General features: G+C 43.1%; 1 protein-coding gene across 1 annotated transcript in view; it reads right to left on the bottom strand.

Annotated features, from left to right (window-relative positions):
* Window positions 1–15,110, bottom strand: part of LOC119647649 (titin-like) — a 448,809-nt gene that overhangs the window by 269,824 nt on the left and 163,875 nt on the right. Inside the window, 4 exon segments of the mRNA XM_038048710.1 lie at window positions 2,748–4,383; window positions 12,338–12,529; window positions 12,844–13,605; window positions 13,672–13,848. Coding sequence (XP_037904638.1) covers window positions 2,748–4,383; window positions 12,338–12,529; window positions 12,844–13,605; window positions 13,672–13,848 — 2,767 coding nt within the window.

Here is a 15,110-nt window from a genome sequence, read left to right on the forward strand (position 1 = left end):
TAACATGGGGTGGGACCAAAGCATGGAAATTAAATATCCATCAGTAAACGGCAAGTAGAATACCGAGCATTGGCGATCTTGTTGAGCGAAAAGTAATTACCAAACACTAGGCGGAAATGAAGCCAAATTGTTTACAGAAAAACAACATGTTTTCTATCGACACATTCGTTTTTGCAGTACCGGTAAACCAACCTTTAAACAAAGTAAACCGTGGCACAGAATTTTTAACGCGGTCCAGAGGGTTGAAAGTCCTTGTTGAAAGTCCAGTGCAGGAAAGACGAATAGTGCAGGATCTGCTCTGGAGAACTTTTCCTTGCAAACATCCCATGCTAGTAAAGGAAACCAATGGTAAAGCTTATTCTTCTGTAAACTGAAGTCCACATGATCACTGGAGATGAAGTATCATAGGCGTCATTTACTTAAACTCAGTTAAACTAACTTTTAAATACTTTCTAATTCTGTATACGCTCGAATTCTGAGCTACCTTTCAGGTGACAAAAGATCAGTGGGTGACTTTTGTTGCCAACTTGATAGCATGACAAAGATTAAGTGATGTAGGTTGAAAGGGATCAGATGCATTGATTCCTAGCGTTTAAAAGGCGAAGTATATCGGGATTGGCCACGAGACTCGAGTGTGAAAATAAACTCGCCTTCAGCAGGAAGGCACAATCCTGTCATTAGAAGGTAAGCCCCGGATGATAGACGTTATTAGGTAGCCCTTTTATACTTTAAACAGCCTGCTGTCTACTGGAGTTGGACTCACGGCGGCTGTGACTGGCGTCGAAAGCTGCAAATAACGTGTTTGTTGCAACTTTCAACCAGGTGTGTATGCAATCACCTTGACCAGAAAGAGAATCCCGACCCTGCGTCCCATATCGATTGGCGAGTTGACTGTAGAGTCAAAAGCAGCAGTGAAATACCTCGGTTTAAAACTCGACTCGAAAATGAGCTTCTTCGAGTAAATCAAACCAGCAGCGGATAGCGCTGAAGCAGGGATCTCGGCCTTGAGTCTGCTAATGGCGACTGTTGGGGCTCCTACATCTACTAGGGGACGTCCTTTTATGAGAGCAAAGCAGTCCGTTTCGCTCTATAGCGGGAAGGTATGGGCTGATGCCCTTCACAAGGAGTTGCATCGCAAGCGCCTCAGGCAAGTACAGAGATGGGGAGCTTTGCGAGTGGTGCGTATCGCACTGTCTCAGAACCGGCCGTGATGGTGATCGCGGAAGTGATCCCCGATCCTTGCGTAGGAGCGTAAAGTTATCTACAGCCGCAAGGGCGTAAACTTAAGAGAGATGGTTGCCTATGAAGAACGTCAACGCACCCTTATCATGTGGTAAGCCAGAGGGTAGATAGACTGCGCGGCTCATCGACAATTTGGATCCGTAGCTGAACCGAACGTACGGTGAAATTGATAATTTTCTTACTCAACTTCTAAGTGGGCATGAAGATTTTGTGTCTTATTTGCACAAGATAAGGAAAGTGCGGTTTCCGGATCATGTGATCTGCAATGGAGTGCCGGACGACGCCGAACACACTTTCATCTATTGTGAAAGGTGGGACGGCTTTCCTCAGCAGCTTTATGCAGACACAGGAGAACTCTCTATTGACAACATTGTCAGAGAGATGCTGAAGAATTCTGGTAGATAGAGTTGTGTTGTGCATTATGTTCGAGCTCTTCTTATTGCGAGGAAGATTGAACTCGACCGCCGGAGGGACGAGATAACAAGGGATGCCCTGAACTAACCACACCTTTCCTTCCCTCATTTCCCGTTAGTGAAAGAATTCTCTGGTTTAAAGGTTCCCAAAACCGGGAGACTGAGAGGGCTAGCCCGAAGTAATGTGTCAAACGCTTCTAGGCTAGCTCTCTGTTGACAGGGCGGTGTTTAGTTGGTAGTCCGACGGTGTACTGTTTCGGCTAGTCTAAAGTCTAAATATAATAACGGAGCATCTCAATAGCAAGGGTATTGTTAGCTATAAGACTTGTAAGGTATTCTGGAAAGGGAGCAACCCACTGTTAGTCTGTTGTATACAGCGAATATCATAAGACTCTGAAGGATTTAAATGGGGGTTTTTGTTTCCTCAAATATTTGATGGTGTGATGGTTGAGTTGGTTGAGTGTCTACCTCAGTGAGCATGGATGTTTGTGATCGCTTTTGTGCTTATCTCGTTTCTCGGCTTATTAATTCCACAGTGAGTTTAACGATCATGAAACTGAAGCATAGCATGGGGGTAAATTGAAGGATGAAGAAGGAGAAGACTGTGTGAATGCTCTATAGTCCATATAATAAGGCACGGGAGGGATTCCTGGACCTTAATTCGACTCTGAGTGTACGAAAACTTGAAAATAGAAAAACACGAACTGCCTCCAACAAACTTTAATAACAAAAACAATTTCATATACTACTTGTTGTAGCATTATACACCATTATTGCTCGTCCGGTAAAAGTTACGTCGATCCTTACATAACTTCGCCAGAACACACAGAGGTTACTAAACTTCTGATCTACAAAATTGTGCAAGTTCCAGGACCTAAATAGGAATAATACGTTCAAAATATATTTAAATGTACTTCAAAAGAACAAACGTGGGTTTAACACCTTTGCTAATAGTGTAATATGCGGCAAAGCTTACTACTATAAAGCGGTTCCTTTCAGCAAGAAAGGTACCAGCATGGTTTCAAGCGGAGAAAGTCTCATTTTGCAAGTGAAATTAACACAAACAGAGGATCTAAATCTACATGTACTTACGATCAACAATTAGTTTCGCCGAACATTCCGCAGATCCAGCTGGATTGCTTGCTTTACAGGTATAAGTCGCTTGATCTTCAAGAAATACCTCTTCAAACTTCAAGGTAGCTTCACCATTGTTATAGGTGATCAGATAATATTGGGAATCATCAATGCATACGTTATCCTTGAACCATTGTACGGTTGGCAATGGGTTTCCAGCCACAACACAATTGAATTGATAAGTTGATCCTTCGCGAGCTACAGCATCTTCTAAATATTTGATGATAGTAGGGCGCACCATTCCGTCATTAACTTGCTGGTATTGCTCTTTGACAGAAAGGGTTGCAGTTGTTTCTGCGGTCCCAACTAAATTTGAGGCACGGCATACGAATCTTGCAGAGTCTTCAGTGAATGTTTCGTCAATTGAGAGAGTGCAGAAGCCATGTTCGTTGGTGGTTCGGTAATCTGGATTGTTTTGTATTGAAATGCCATCTTTGAACCACTCCACTGTAGGCTCAGGACTGCCTACCACTTGGCAGTGAAGTGTGATTCTTTCACCTTCCCGAATTGTGATGTCCTGGAGTGGTCTTATGAAAATTGGGGAAGAATATTTGATCTCAGTTTTGAGAATCTCATTGATTTCAGTTTTTGTTTGGATTTGAGTAATTTTCCGTTGGGATTCCTCGATTTGTTGTTGAATTCTTTGGTTTTCTTCAATTTGCCTTTTGATGATTGCCTGTTCTTCAATGTGTCTTCGAAGTTGTTCTTGCTCTTCAGCTTGTCGTCGGATGCGATCCTGTTCCTCACGCTCTCTTCGGAGTCTCTCCTGCTCTTCATGTTGTTTCAGCAAGCGCTCCTCTTCCTCGATCTTCCTCCGTAAGGCTTCTTGTTCTGCAAGATACTGACGTCGACGTTCCTCCTCCTCGCGTTCTCTACGTTGACGTTCTTTTTCTTCGAGTTCTCTTTGAAGACGCTCTTTCTCTTCGAATTCCCTGCGTATTCGTTCTTGTTCTTCGAGATCGCGTCGTCGACGTTCCTGTTCTTCAAGCTCCTTTCGCAATCGTTCTTTTTCTTCTAGCTGTAAGCGTAGCCGCTCTTTTTCCTCGAATTCTCTTCGAAGGCGTTCCTCTTCTTCAAGAGCTCGTCGTTGTCTCTCCTGTTCTTCGAGTTCCCTGCGCAATCGTTCTTTTTCTTCAAGTTCGCGCTGGAGTCTTTCAAGCCTTTCTTTCTCCTCGATTTCCCTTCGGCGGCGTTCTTGTTCTTCCAGTTCTTTTCTGAGCCTTTCTTTCTCCTCCAGTTCCCTTTGTAGACGTTCAAGCCTTTCTTTTTCTTCACGAGTCCTTTGTTCTCTTTCTCGTTCCTCATTCTTCAGGCGCTCGAGGACAACATTAAGATCGGATTTTAGTTTGATGAAGGAATTGAAAAGCGCAACGTTCTGTTCGTAATGCTTTGTCGTTATCTGATTTTTCCCAGGCAAATCGCTGAACCTGTTTTTCAGATTTTCCAATCGTTTCATTTGTGGCTCTTCATGGCTGCTGACATACTTTTCAATATCATTGACGAGGTTTGATGTTTCCACAGGACTTTGAAGATATGGTATACGGTTGGAGGTATTGATGTAGAATGTATGAATAGCTCGGTATTCATCATTGATCTGTAAGATACATAGTGGAGAAGTTACTATCTCAAAAATACCAAATACTTTTATAGTAACTAAGAATTTCTTACTGATTACTTTACCAATCTTTTTTGTTTCATTATCACTTATTTATTTCTTATGGTACCAGATATCCTCGGGTCTCATGGTACCAGATAGTCTCGGGTGAGGTTCTGAAATGACTCCTTTGCAGATTTGGTTCTGATCACCCTTCTCGCGTAAAGACGAATCGCAAGTGCGGCGTAATTGGGTATTGTCACTTGTACAATAGAAACCAGTTCTTGGATTTCTCACAGTGGTTCAGGATTAGAGTCGTAATAACTACCGCTTATATGTATAAACTTATAGTCTAGGGCAAGTTGAAAGAGTTTTATTTTTTAGACTTCATTGTGTCACTTGAGATATTCGTTTGGGGAATGCGCTACTAAAGTTTCGCCAGTCAAGCCGGATCTCCAATAAATAGCGGAGGAGCCAGAGGCTTTCTTAGAATATATCTTAAATAATTTCTAAACTGCCTGTTCCCAACCTCGCAGATTTTCTCTTCGGCTCCAGAGTAGATTACACGATTGTTCCTAGATGGACCTAGTCTTTCCCACATTTTCTCTTCTTGATTAGAGGTTACATTGACATTTGAGGGGTGTCCAAAAGTAATTATAATGAATCGGTGTCACAGGATCTGGCTGAGTAGAACTTCCGTTCTCATAACGATATCAAACAAGTCGGGAAACTAGAAGCTGGATGCTTCAGTGTATTGACAGTTTCCACCTTTCCACCAAATTTGGTGTCAATCGTTATAACCGTTGCCGAGAAAATGCGGGTGATAGACAGACAAACAGACAGACAGGCGAACTGCAAGAACAAATAACTCTGAAAAGATGCTTCAGGTATTTGGAATTTGGGCATGTGGCGAAAAAATGTACTAGCGTACAAGATAGGCCCGACCTGTGCCACTTGCGGAAAAAAGACTACATTGCAAATGATTGCGAAGAAAAACCCAATTGTCAGTTCTGCAGGCAAATACCTGACAAAACAAAAATAGGTGGAATGCCCGTTTGCAGTTGCTATCTGGCACTAAGCCTTACGAGAGAGAAGCCCCAATCTATGGTGGAGAGGCTAGCAACGGATGCAAACAATCATAGCCCTAAGATAGTAGCCGGCGATTTCAACGCATGGTTGAAGAAAGGGGCAGCCGAGAAACGAACGCAAGATCGTACACAAGCATAAACGAGTTGCATGGTTATTGTGATGCGTCTGAGTCGCTCCGGTTATCAATGCCTAATCAGTTGATACCCAAGGAAAAATAAGTGTCACACTGTTATGCGCCAGAACCCACGTCAAGTCGCTGAATGCGAAGGTAACTCTTCTGCGGTTGGAATTGAATGGAGTTTTTCTATTGTCAGAGCTATTGGGCATGGTACAAAATACTATGCAATTACCAGTGAGCAAAGTACGTTGCTAGAGTGACCCAACTATAGTATTGGCTTGGTTTAAAAGGCATCTAGCGAAACTAGAAAACTATGTTGGAAATCGAGTAGCCAAGATACGAAAGATTAGTAAGGAATCCTGGTCCTGGGGGTACATAAAATCGAATGACAATCCAGCCGATTGTGCTTCTAGAGGAATAAGTCTGAAGGAGCTCGCAGCGCACCCGCTATGGTGGAATGGTCCTCAATTCCGCAGGGAGGATAGCATTGCGGAAAACATCAGGCTTTTTTCAAGTATGACTAAGGGTTTCGATCAATTGGAACGTTTTTCGTCATTTTCGGAGCTGGTGAGAGTAATGGCTTGTATCCTACGTTTTATGACGGGAGAGAAAGGATTTATATCTTCGAAAGAGTATGAAAGGAGTTAATTCGGATTCTTCGGTAAATACAAAAGGCAGAATTTGGTAAAGAGATAGAGGACATCGTCAGAAGAAACCCACTGTAGAAAATACTTCAGAAACTAAATCCGTTTATTGACCAACAGGGCCTCCTAAGAGTTAGGGAAGGTTGCCGAATGCGGACATGTCAGACCAATAGAAACCTCCGATACTCTTACTGCGAAAATATCACATTACTGGTTTAATAATCCGAGAAGTACACAAGAATACACTACACGAGAGCGTTCAGATGGTCCGTAATGGTTTTAAAATGTGGTATTGGATCTTAAACTATTACCGACTTATTCGGGATGAGCTTCATCGCTGCCTTACTTGCGTGAGATATGTTAGAGGTCATGGTCAGCAATTGATGGGTGACTTTCCTGCCATACGGATCACTCCAAGTTCACCGTTCCTGCATTGTGGGGTTGACTACGTAGGTCCGCTCAAGCCTAGGATGTCAAAAGGGCGTTCCCCGGTGCACTGAAAGGGTACGTCTGAGTGTTTGTGTGCATGGTGACAAAGGCTGTATATCTCGAATTAGCGATCTTTCAACGGAAGTTTTTATGGCTGCTTTCAAACGGTTTATGGCACGAGGAGGACTGTGTTCGGAAATATATAGCGATCACGGAACAAACTTTGTGGGAGCAAAGAATGAAATGTACCAGGAGATGCAACAGGTAATAGCTATGGCATCAGAAAAGGTGGCTTCAACCTTCGCAAAAAATGGGATTATCTGGCGATTTATTCCAGCCGATATCCCAAATTTTGGAGGATTATGGGAAGTGGCGGTGAAATCGTCTAAGCGATAATTAAAATGTGTGTTTGACGAGGCAAAAATGGTACCTAAGTTCGAGGAATTTACTACGGTCCTATGTCAGGTTGAGGCTTGCTTAAAGTCTAGACCACTGGTTCCCCTATCGAATAATCCTAAAGACCTCGAAGCATTGACACCGGGACACTTTCTGGTACAACAACCAATAATATCATTTTAAAAGTTCATAAGTCGCAGCGAGACCTTTACGAACGGTGGGAGCAGTTGAAGGCACTTCATCAAATTTTCAGGAATAGGTGCCCCCAGGAATTTTTCTACCATTTACAATCTAGGACAAAATCGTCCAAGGAATCCAACAACGTAAAGGTTGGCCAGCTGGTATTTATCTGAGAGCGCGATATCCCTTCTGCAAAATGGCCGTTACCAAGGGTTCCCGAAGTCCACCCTAGAAGCGATGGCAAGATTTGTGCGGTCATTGTTCGATATTAGGGGGCGTAAAAAAAGCAGATCAGAATCGTCAATTTGTGTTCATTCGTGCAACGGCCAAGAAACCATGTATCGCGCCATGTACAAGGGCAAGGGCATTTCAGAATCTGACAATTCTGCTTTTCACATTCGACATGGCACTCTCTTAGAACATTTCCACCGAGAACTAGGAAATTTTTTACTTCGGTTTTGGTTTAGGCCTGAACTTATAACGGATTTCACTTGAATATAATCCGTACCCAGTACGTGTTTCCGATTTTATTCAAATGGAACAATTACCATCTTTCGTTATTTTCGGTCACACTGCTCCCAGATCATCGCTTCTGATGAGTTGCCCCTGCCCTAGACGAAACGGTCAGTCAACTTTTTTGTTCTTCATTAAAATTAGTCACGAAAACTTATTGCGATCCACTGCTTTTAAATACCACCTTACGACAATAAGGAAGAAGACAGGTGTTCTAGGCAAAGTACTGATTGCGGTTTTCGGAGTTACCAGTCATATCGAAGGCCTCCGGCATGAGCAACTAGCGACGTTACAGGCGATAGCCCAGCAGAACGTGTTGTCATCGGCTAGGGCAACTCATCGAAAAACTGAACAAAGTTATCCATACAGTAAATCAACTGGTTTAGCGAGGTGGACTCCGGTAGTTTGAGCGTCCAGGTTATGACAACGTATTTGATAGTCGTGAACTACTATCGCGGTCAAAGGGTAGTATAGGTCCCAGGGCGAAACGTAGATTAGCACCCACGATGGAGCATAAAACCTGAGAAACGCCTGCTGAACAAACACCAACAGCTCTATTACCAAACCCTATCTTCTTTTTTCATGAAAAACTGCAGACGGAGAACGATAAAGTCGAGTCTCCAGCGCCTAAAAACAGGACAAAATGTCCTCCAAATTTGGGGTTGGGTAGGGCTGACAATCCTACACGGCAAACCGATGTTACGAAGCCACGCAAGGGGTCTGGGACAGGATGGAACGTGCGCTCCCTGTACAGACCGAATGCTGCTGAGTACCTAACCGATACCCTGTCCCAATAAGGCTGATGTAATAGCGCTGCAAGAGATGCGATGGACAGGAACCGTTTTCCTGGAGAAGAGTCGCTAAACCATATACAATATTATAGTAGCCAACCAGTAAACCATGTGCTCGGAGTAGGTTTCTTAGTCAGCAAAAAATGAAATCTGCTATTATCGGCCTTGAAAACATAAGCGAACGGCTATGCACTCTGCGCTTGCAAGGCAAATTTAGAAATATAAGCGTTCACGCCCCTACAGAGGAGATTGCAGAATCGGAGAAGGATATTTTCTACGAGGCAGTAAAACGACCCTCGAAGCCTATTCCAAGTAGGAACAGAGCCCGTATTCAGACGATATGTTGGCTCCCATAGCTTACATCAAAATACAAATGATAACGGACTGCGGATGACTGCTAATTGAATAGCCGTATCACAGGAAATGGTTGTTGGAAGTACCTGATTTGCGCGGAAAGCAGTCCAGAAATGTAAGTGGGCCTCTCCAGATGGGACCACTTTCAACGAAATTAACCACGTGTTGATCGAACGACGCCACCTCTCAGCCTTGATGAATGTCAGAACATATAGGGGGGCCAATATAGACTTGGATCACTATCCCGTTGGCATGGTGCTCCGAGCTTGAATAACAACACCACCCAGAATCCGCCCTGACAATCAGGTGAAAGTTAACGCTGAAGCCACAACACAGCCCTCCGCAACACCTATAAGAGGGAAATGGATGCCGCAATAACCGCAGTCAGAGATCCTGGAGATGAAGCATCAACAAATAATCTTCACAATCACTTGAAGAACGTTATCATAAATACGGCCACAAACATGCTTGACCCCAGCCGCAAAAAGAGTCGGAACGGCTGGTTTGACGATGAATGTAAGCTAGCAACGGAACGGAAGGATGCCGCATACTAAGTAATGTTGCATTCTCAAAGAACGCGGGCACGCGCGGAGACTTATCACGAACTCCGTCGAGCGGAAAAAACAACTTCACAGACAGAAAAAGGAAGCCTGAGAGAACCAACAAGTCTGTGAACTCGAAAAGTACAGGGAGCAACCGCACCAGGCGCGGAAGTTTTACCAACAAGTCAGCAGGATGAAGCCTACACCTCGATGCTCATCCTGCCGAGACAAAAAGGGAAATCTGATTGCCGACAGAATGAGCATATTAGAGCGATGGGTTGAGTACTTTGATGAGCTACTGAACAACCAGAACATCGGCAAGTTGGAGGTCCCGCCAACTAAGACGACGGACAAATGCTGCCACCACCAAGTTGAGGAGAAACAGTCCGTGTAATTCACCGGCTAAAAAATCATAAGTCGCCAGGAGCCGATGGAATTACAGCCGAACTGGTTAAATATGGAAGCGACCAGTTACTTCAAGTGGTTCATCAACTTGTGCTCAAGGTATGGGACAGCGAATCAATGCCTGACGATTGGCAACGAGGCATTATCTGTCTCATACATAAAAAGGGAGATATCACACAGTGCAGCAATTATAGAGATATCACGTTGCTGAGTACCATCTATAAGATATTCTCCACTATCTTGCTAGGCCGGATAGCCCCATACGCTCAGAACATCGTTGGCCCATACCAAAGAGGCTTCACTCCAGGCAAATCAGCAACAGATCAGATTTTCTCTGTGCGGCAAGCGATGAAAAAACTGTTGGAATATGGACAACAGTTGCACCATTTGTTCATCGACTTTAAAGCCGCCTATGATGGCATAGCCAGGGTAAAACTGTACTCGGCCATGAGAGAATTCAGTATCCCGACGAAATTAATAAGACTGACTAGACTGATCCTGACCAATGTGCGAGGCCAGAGAAAAGCAGCAGGATCACTCTCAAGACCATTCGACATCAACAACGGTCTACGACAAGGGGATGCGCTATCATGCGTCCTCTTTAACCTGGCCCTCGAGAAAGTGATCCGTGATGCTGAGGTGAATGCAAGAGGTACGATCCTCTTCAAGTCCACCCAACTACTAGCCTATGCTGACGATATCGACATCATGGGAAGAACTACCCGAGACGTACAAACTGCCTTCATCCAGATCGAGCAGGCGGCGCGAGATCTTGGGCTGCACATCAATGAAGGCAAGACAAAATATATGGTGGCAACGTCAGCACCGATGACGAATCAAACACGAAGAAGAATAAGGATAGGAGAATACAACTTTGAGACCGTTGACAATTTCTCCTATCTAGGGTCGAAAATCACAACCAATAACAGCTATGATGATTAAATCCGCGCACGGTTGTTGGCTGCCAGCAGAGCCTATTTCAGCTTACAAAGACTGTTCCGCTCGAAACGTCTCACCATAGGGTCAAAGCTCTTACCGTGCAAGACTATGACCTTGCCAGTCCTCATGTATTCGTCGGAGACTTGGGTTCTTAGCAAGAAGAATTACGAACTCTTGGCCGCGTTAGAGAGAAGAATCCTCCGAAGAATTTTTGGCCCCCTACATGAGGATGGACGATTCCGTAGCCTACATAATGACGAAATCTATGAGCGATACCATGGCCGTCCGGTTGTGGACAAAATCCGGCTCAATAGGTTACGGTGGGCGGGTCACTTAATCCATATGGATGAGGATGATCCCACCCGGAAAGTCTATAAAGGCAATATCTATGGTAGAAAAAGAAGACGAGGCAGACCTTGCCTAAGATGGAGCGATGGCGTAGGTCAGCACGCCAGACAGCTTTTAGGGATAGCGAATTGGTGGACCTCGGCGCAAAACCGGGATGTCTGGAGTTCCTTATTAAGGCAGGCCTAGACCGGATACCGGTTGTTGTGCCGTTGATGATGAATTGGTGGACCTCGGCGCAAAACCAGGATGTCTGGAGTTCCTTATTAAGGCAGGCCTAGACCGGATACCGGTTTTTGCGCCGTTGATGATGATGATAAGAGAAAACACAATACAAAATCTTTCGGCTGTATGGCAACGCACGATGAAAGTTACAAAGCTGGTCAAAACTAAAAATCGTGACTGACGGTTTCGTCCAGGGCAGAGATAACTCATCAGACCCTGCCTCACCTCTGCCCTGGCAGCATCCGTTTATATATGATCGCAAACACGACAGCATCTTCCGCAAAAAAATTCACTTCGTCTTAGTCTAGGTTTGAACTTAGGACGGATTTCACTTCAATATAATTCGCATTCATGTCGTGTTTGCGAATATATATAAATAGAGCGATTACTATCGGTCGCTATTTTCAGTCACGCTGCTGCACAGGGCAAAGGTGAGGCAGTGTCTGATGAGTTCCCTTGCCGTTAGTCAAGATTTAAACTTCGATGTTTAACCCGAAAAGACGAGTCCATGGAACACAAGAGAGGAAGTAAGTTGCTTCCCAAGGGATCCCAAGGATTCCTTCCAAGTGGATTCGCACTCAGGACTCCCAGCATGGTCAAAACTACTTTAAAACGTCCCCATTGGAAGTTCCACCCCATCTGCTATATTTATTAGACAACGCCTGTCCAATTATCAATTATGGCTGGACAGTACTTCCATTCTTATAACGATGTCAAAAAGTGGATTGAGATTTAGATGGTCGCTGGTGAAATAGTAATGCTGTTGGGGCAACGAGAAATTGTAGTGCCTAAGGGCGCTTAGGGATCCATTTTCACTAAAACAGCGATAATTTTTGCAGGGTTCCGATAATATGAGTTTGAACAATTCTTGGGAGAGTGGGAACGGCCTTTAACTATTTTGAAAAAGGTTGGCACAAATAAAACTGATCTCTTATTCTAAGAAAATTTATCTATAAATGTCTCTCAATTGCATATACCACTTACCTCCTCCAAATATTTGAAATATTCACAGCTTGCATTCAAGAATGATCTCGTTGATCGCACTTGATCCTTAAAGGTTGTCCACCTTTCACGTAATATTTCCACTTCACCAACAATTTCATCTTTGGCTTCAGGATATGTCGCATAAATACTTTCTGTTGTTCTAATAAATTCTTCGATTCGTTTTTCCAATAGCTATGAATGCCACCAAAAAGATGTATTGATGTATGGACAGAATTAAAAATAGAAACATATCATGTATTTACAGAGATTTATAGATGGATAGATTTATGTGGATATATTGGCAAAAAGATTTTTGAAAATTAATTAAAAACATGCGTGGGACTAGCGAATACAGATCTGTACAATGTGACTGAACTTCTAGGGTTCATGCTGTGGATAGTGATGGGTTTTTCCGATAATAGATGAAAAGTGTATTGACAAAGATACAATTTTGATTAGATATGATTCCAGGTGTAAGTGGTGTTTGGGGAAGATGCGCTACTTACCTCTATCGTTCGTTCGAAGTACTCAAACGCTAGCGATGTTGTTTTAGCTGATGCCGAGTTATCTATCTGTTGTTCCTTGATATCGTCCAACTGCTTTCCCACTTTGGTCAAGTTACTATTGATCTCGTTAATTTCCTCATTGAATTTCGCGAGTCTCTGCGACTTTTCCAAGTCTGACATTTTCCGGGTGTAGTTGTTTTCAAAGACGATACGTAGCTGCTCCAACAACGATATGATGCGATCTGCATCATGTTCGCGGGCTCCTAGAGGTTCCAAGACGCGGACACGTTCGATCAGCTTCTCACATTGTGTGTTCAGCAATCTAAATTTATCCATAATGCTTTCACGGAAACCATTATGATCGGCCAAGTCACGATTAATTTTCGCACGATCGCCGGACACTATTTGTTTTTCTTCGAAATATCTTTCGATTGCTTGGCGAACTGCAATGATGTTATCCAGAAAATTGATAATTTGTTCCAGAAGGGTTCTGTAGTCATCTTTCACATTCTCCAGTTTGTTCTTGATTAGTTTGAGATTCGATACAACTTGTTCTATTTTCTGAACCATTTCGGTATTATTCGTTTGTAGGCTGGAAGTGGTGTTAATGCGTTCAAGGACCTCATTTTGAGCCCGTTCGATGTCTTGGAGCACGTCGTTCAGCTTTCGCCTGGTGTGATCGAGCAGGTCACCAGGATCGTTGGACGCTGGTGTCAAGACAGGGTACAGTTGTGCATCGAGTTTTGTCGCCTGATTTAGTATCTGAAATTTTAGATATTTCCGTAAACAAAAAGGATGCAAAAGATGCAGATTTTTTTTTGAATTTACCTCAATATTTTCATTCATGATTTTCTCCCACAAAATCTCAACTTCGCGCTTTTCAATGATATTTGTCGTCCACTTTTCCCAGCTGCTGGTTATATCGAACTGACGATTACTGAAACTGTTCAAAATCTCTTCGACATGTGAACACGCAGTTTTTGTCTCAAGATATGGGTCCGCGACCTGTTACATAAATAGATAATACGTAGACTTAAGTGGCACTCTATGGAAAGTGTGGAAAAGGAGCATTTCTTGTGCTACTGCAGACACGCCGCAGTATCTTAGATAAATCGACGACAAACGCATACTATACTATTCGGCCTATGCTTAGCATGTATTACGTTAAATATAAAAAAAAAATAAAATCAGACGAGAAAGATCCACAAGTCATTTCTTTTGATTTGAAGTCTAAACCAAATTGGAGAGGAGCCAGAGAGATCGGCGTGCTACTAACAGGAACACGTTTTTTTGCTGGAAAGATTGTCAAAAAAATCTCTCTTTCCCCACAATATATTCGTTTGTTTATCTCGTTAATGTAAGAACTCTTCTTTCTATTTCACAGGGTGTGAAAAATGTGATTTAAATCATTCATTTCGGAGCTCATTTATCAACAGAAGTCTTGAGTAGACATTGAGATATTGATGGCGCGATGGTGAGCCCGAACGAACCCTGCTTTGCCAGTTGAAAAATAATAGATATTTACATTCGCACTAAGATCAATTTCCAAACCACCCCCACCCAATCTTCCAATCATATTTTCCGGCGATTTCATTATCGGATGGGTGAACTATCTTCAGCTTTCTCTGGTCTCTAGGAGCCTGTGAATTTCACCCTGTCCATTTTGAACTTTCTACATTTTCCTTATTTTCATCTATTTCCATCTCTTAACAAGATCTTTCTGGGTAGCCAAAAGTGTGCGGCATATCATAAATAAATTTGACGCGATTCCTACTTTTAGGGAGAAAACACTTTCGGGCGGTTCATGCTCTGAGTCTCCAAATCAACAAAGCACGAGGCATCATAACATGGGGATTCCTCATTTCAAAAGTCAAGGAAAACATGACGTCTCAGCAATGCACCACTAGACCACATATAGTTTCAAGGTGACGGTGTCCATTAGTGCATATTGCTGTCCACACCTGATTCGATGTTAAGTCTCTCCTTGTGTGATCTTCAGAGAGAAAGTAAAGAAAAAAGCTTAACCGAAATAAAGACAGTTTTCACTGAGCCTCACTTTAGGACTGTACGTATCTAAAAATAAAGATGGTGCGTTGGATGTGATGCTATGCCATCATGTAGAAAATTGTCAGAGGAACTAGATAATTATTTTAAACTGATGTACACATGAAGATTAGTGCGGTTTACGTTAATTCTAAACATATGCACCGACGCGTCGTAGGATGTAAACTTTACTATGGAATTTTGCCAAATCTTTGGATCTTGGT

This window comes from Hermetia illucens, chromosome 2, assembly GCF_905115235.1.
Source record: "Hermetia illucens chromosome 2, iHerIll2.2.curated.20191125, whole genome shotgun sequence".
NCBI classification, from domain to species: domain Eukaryota; kingdom Metazoa; phylum Arthropoda; class Insecta; order Diptera; family Stratiomyidae; genus Hermetia; species Hermetia illucens.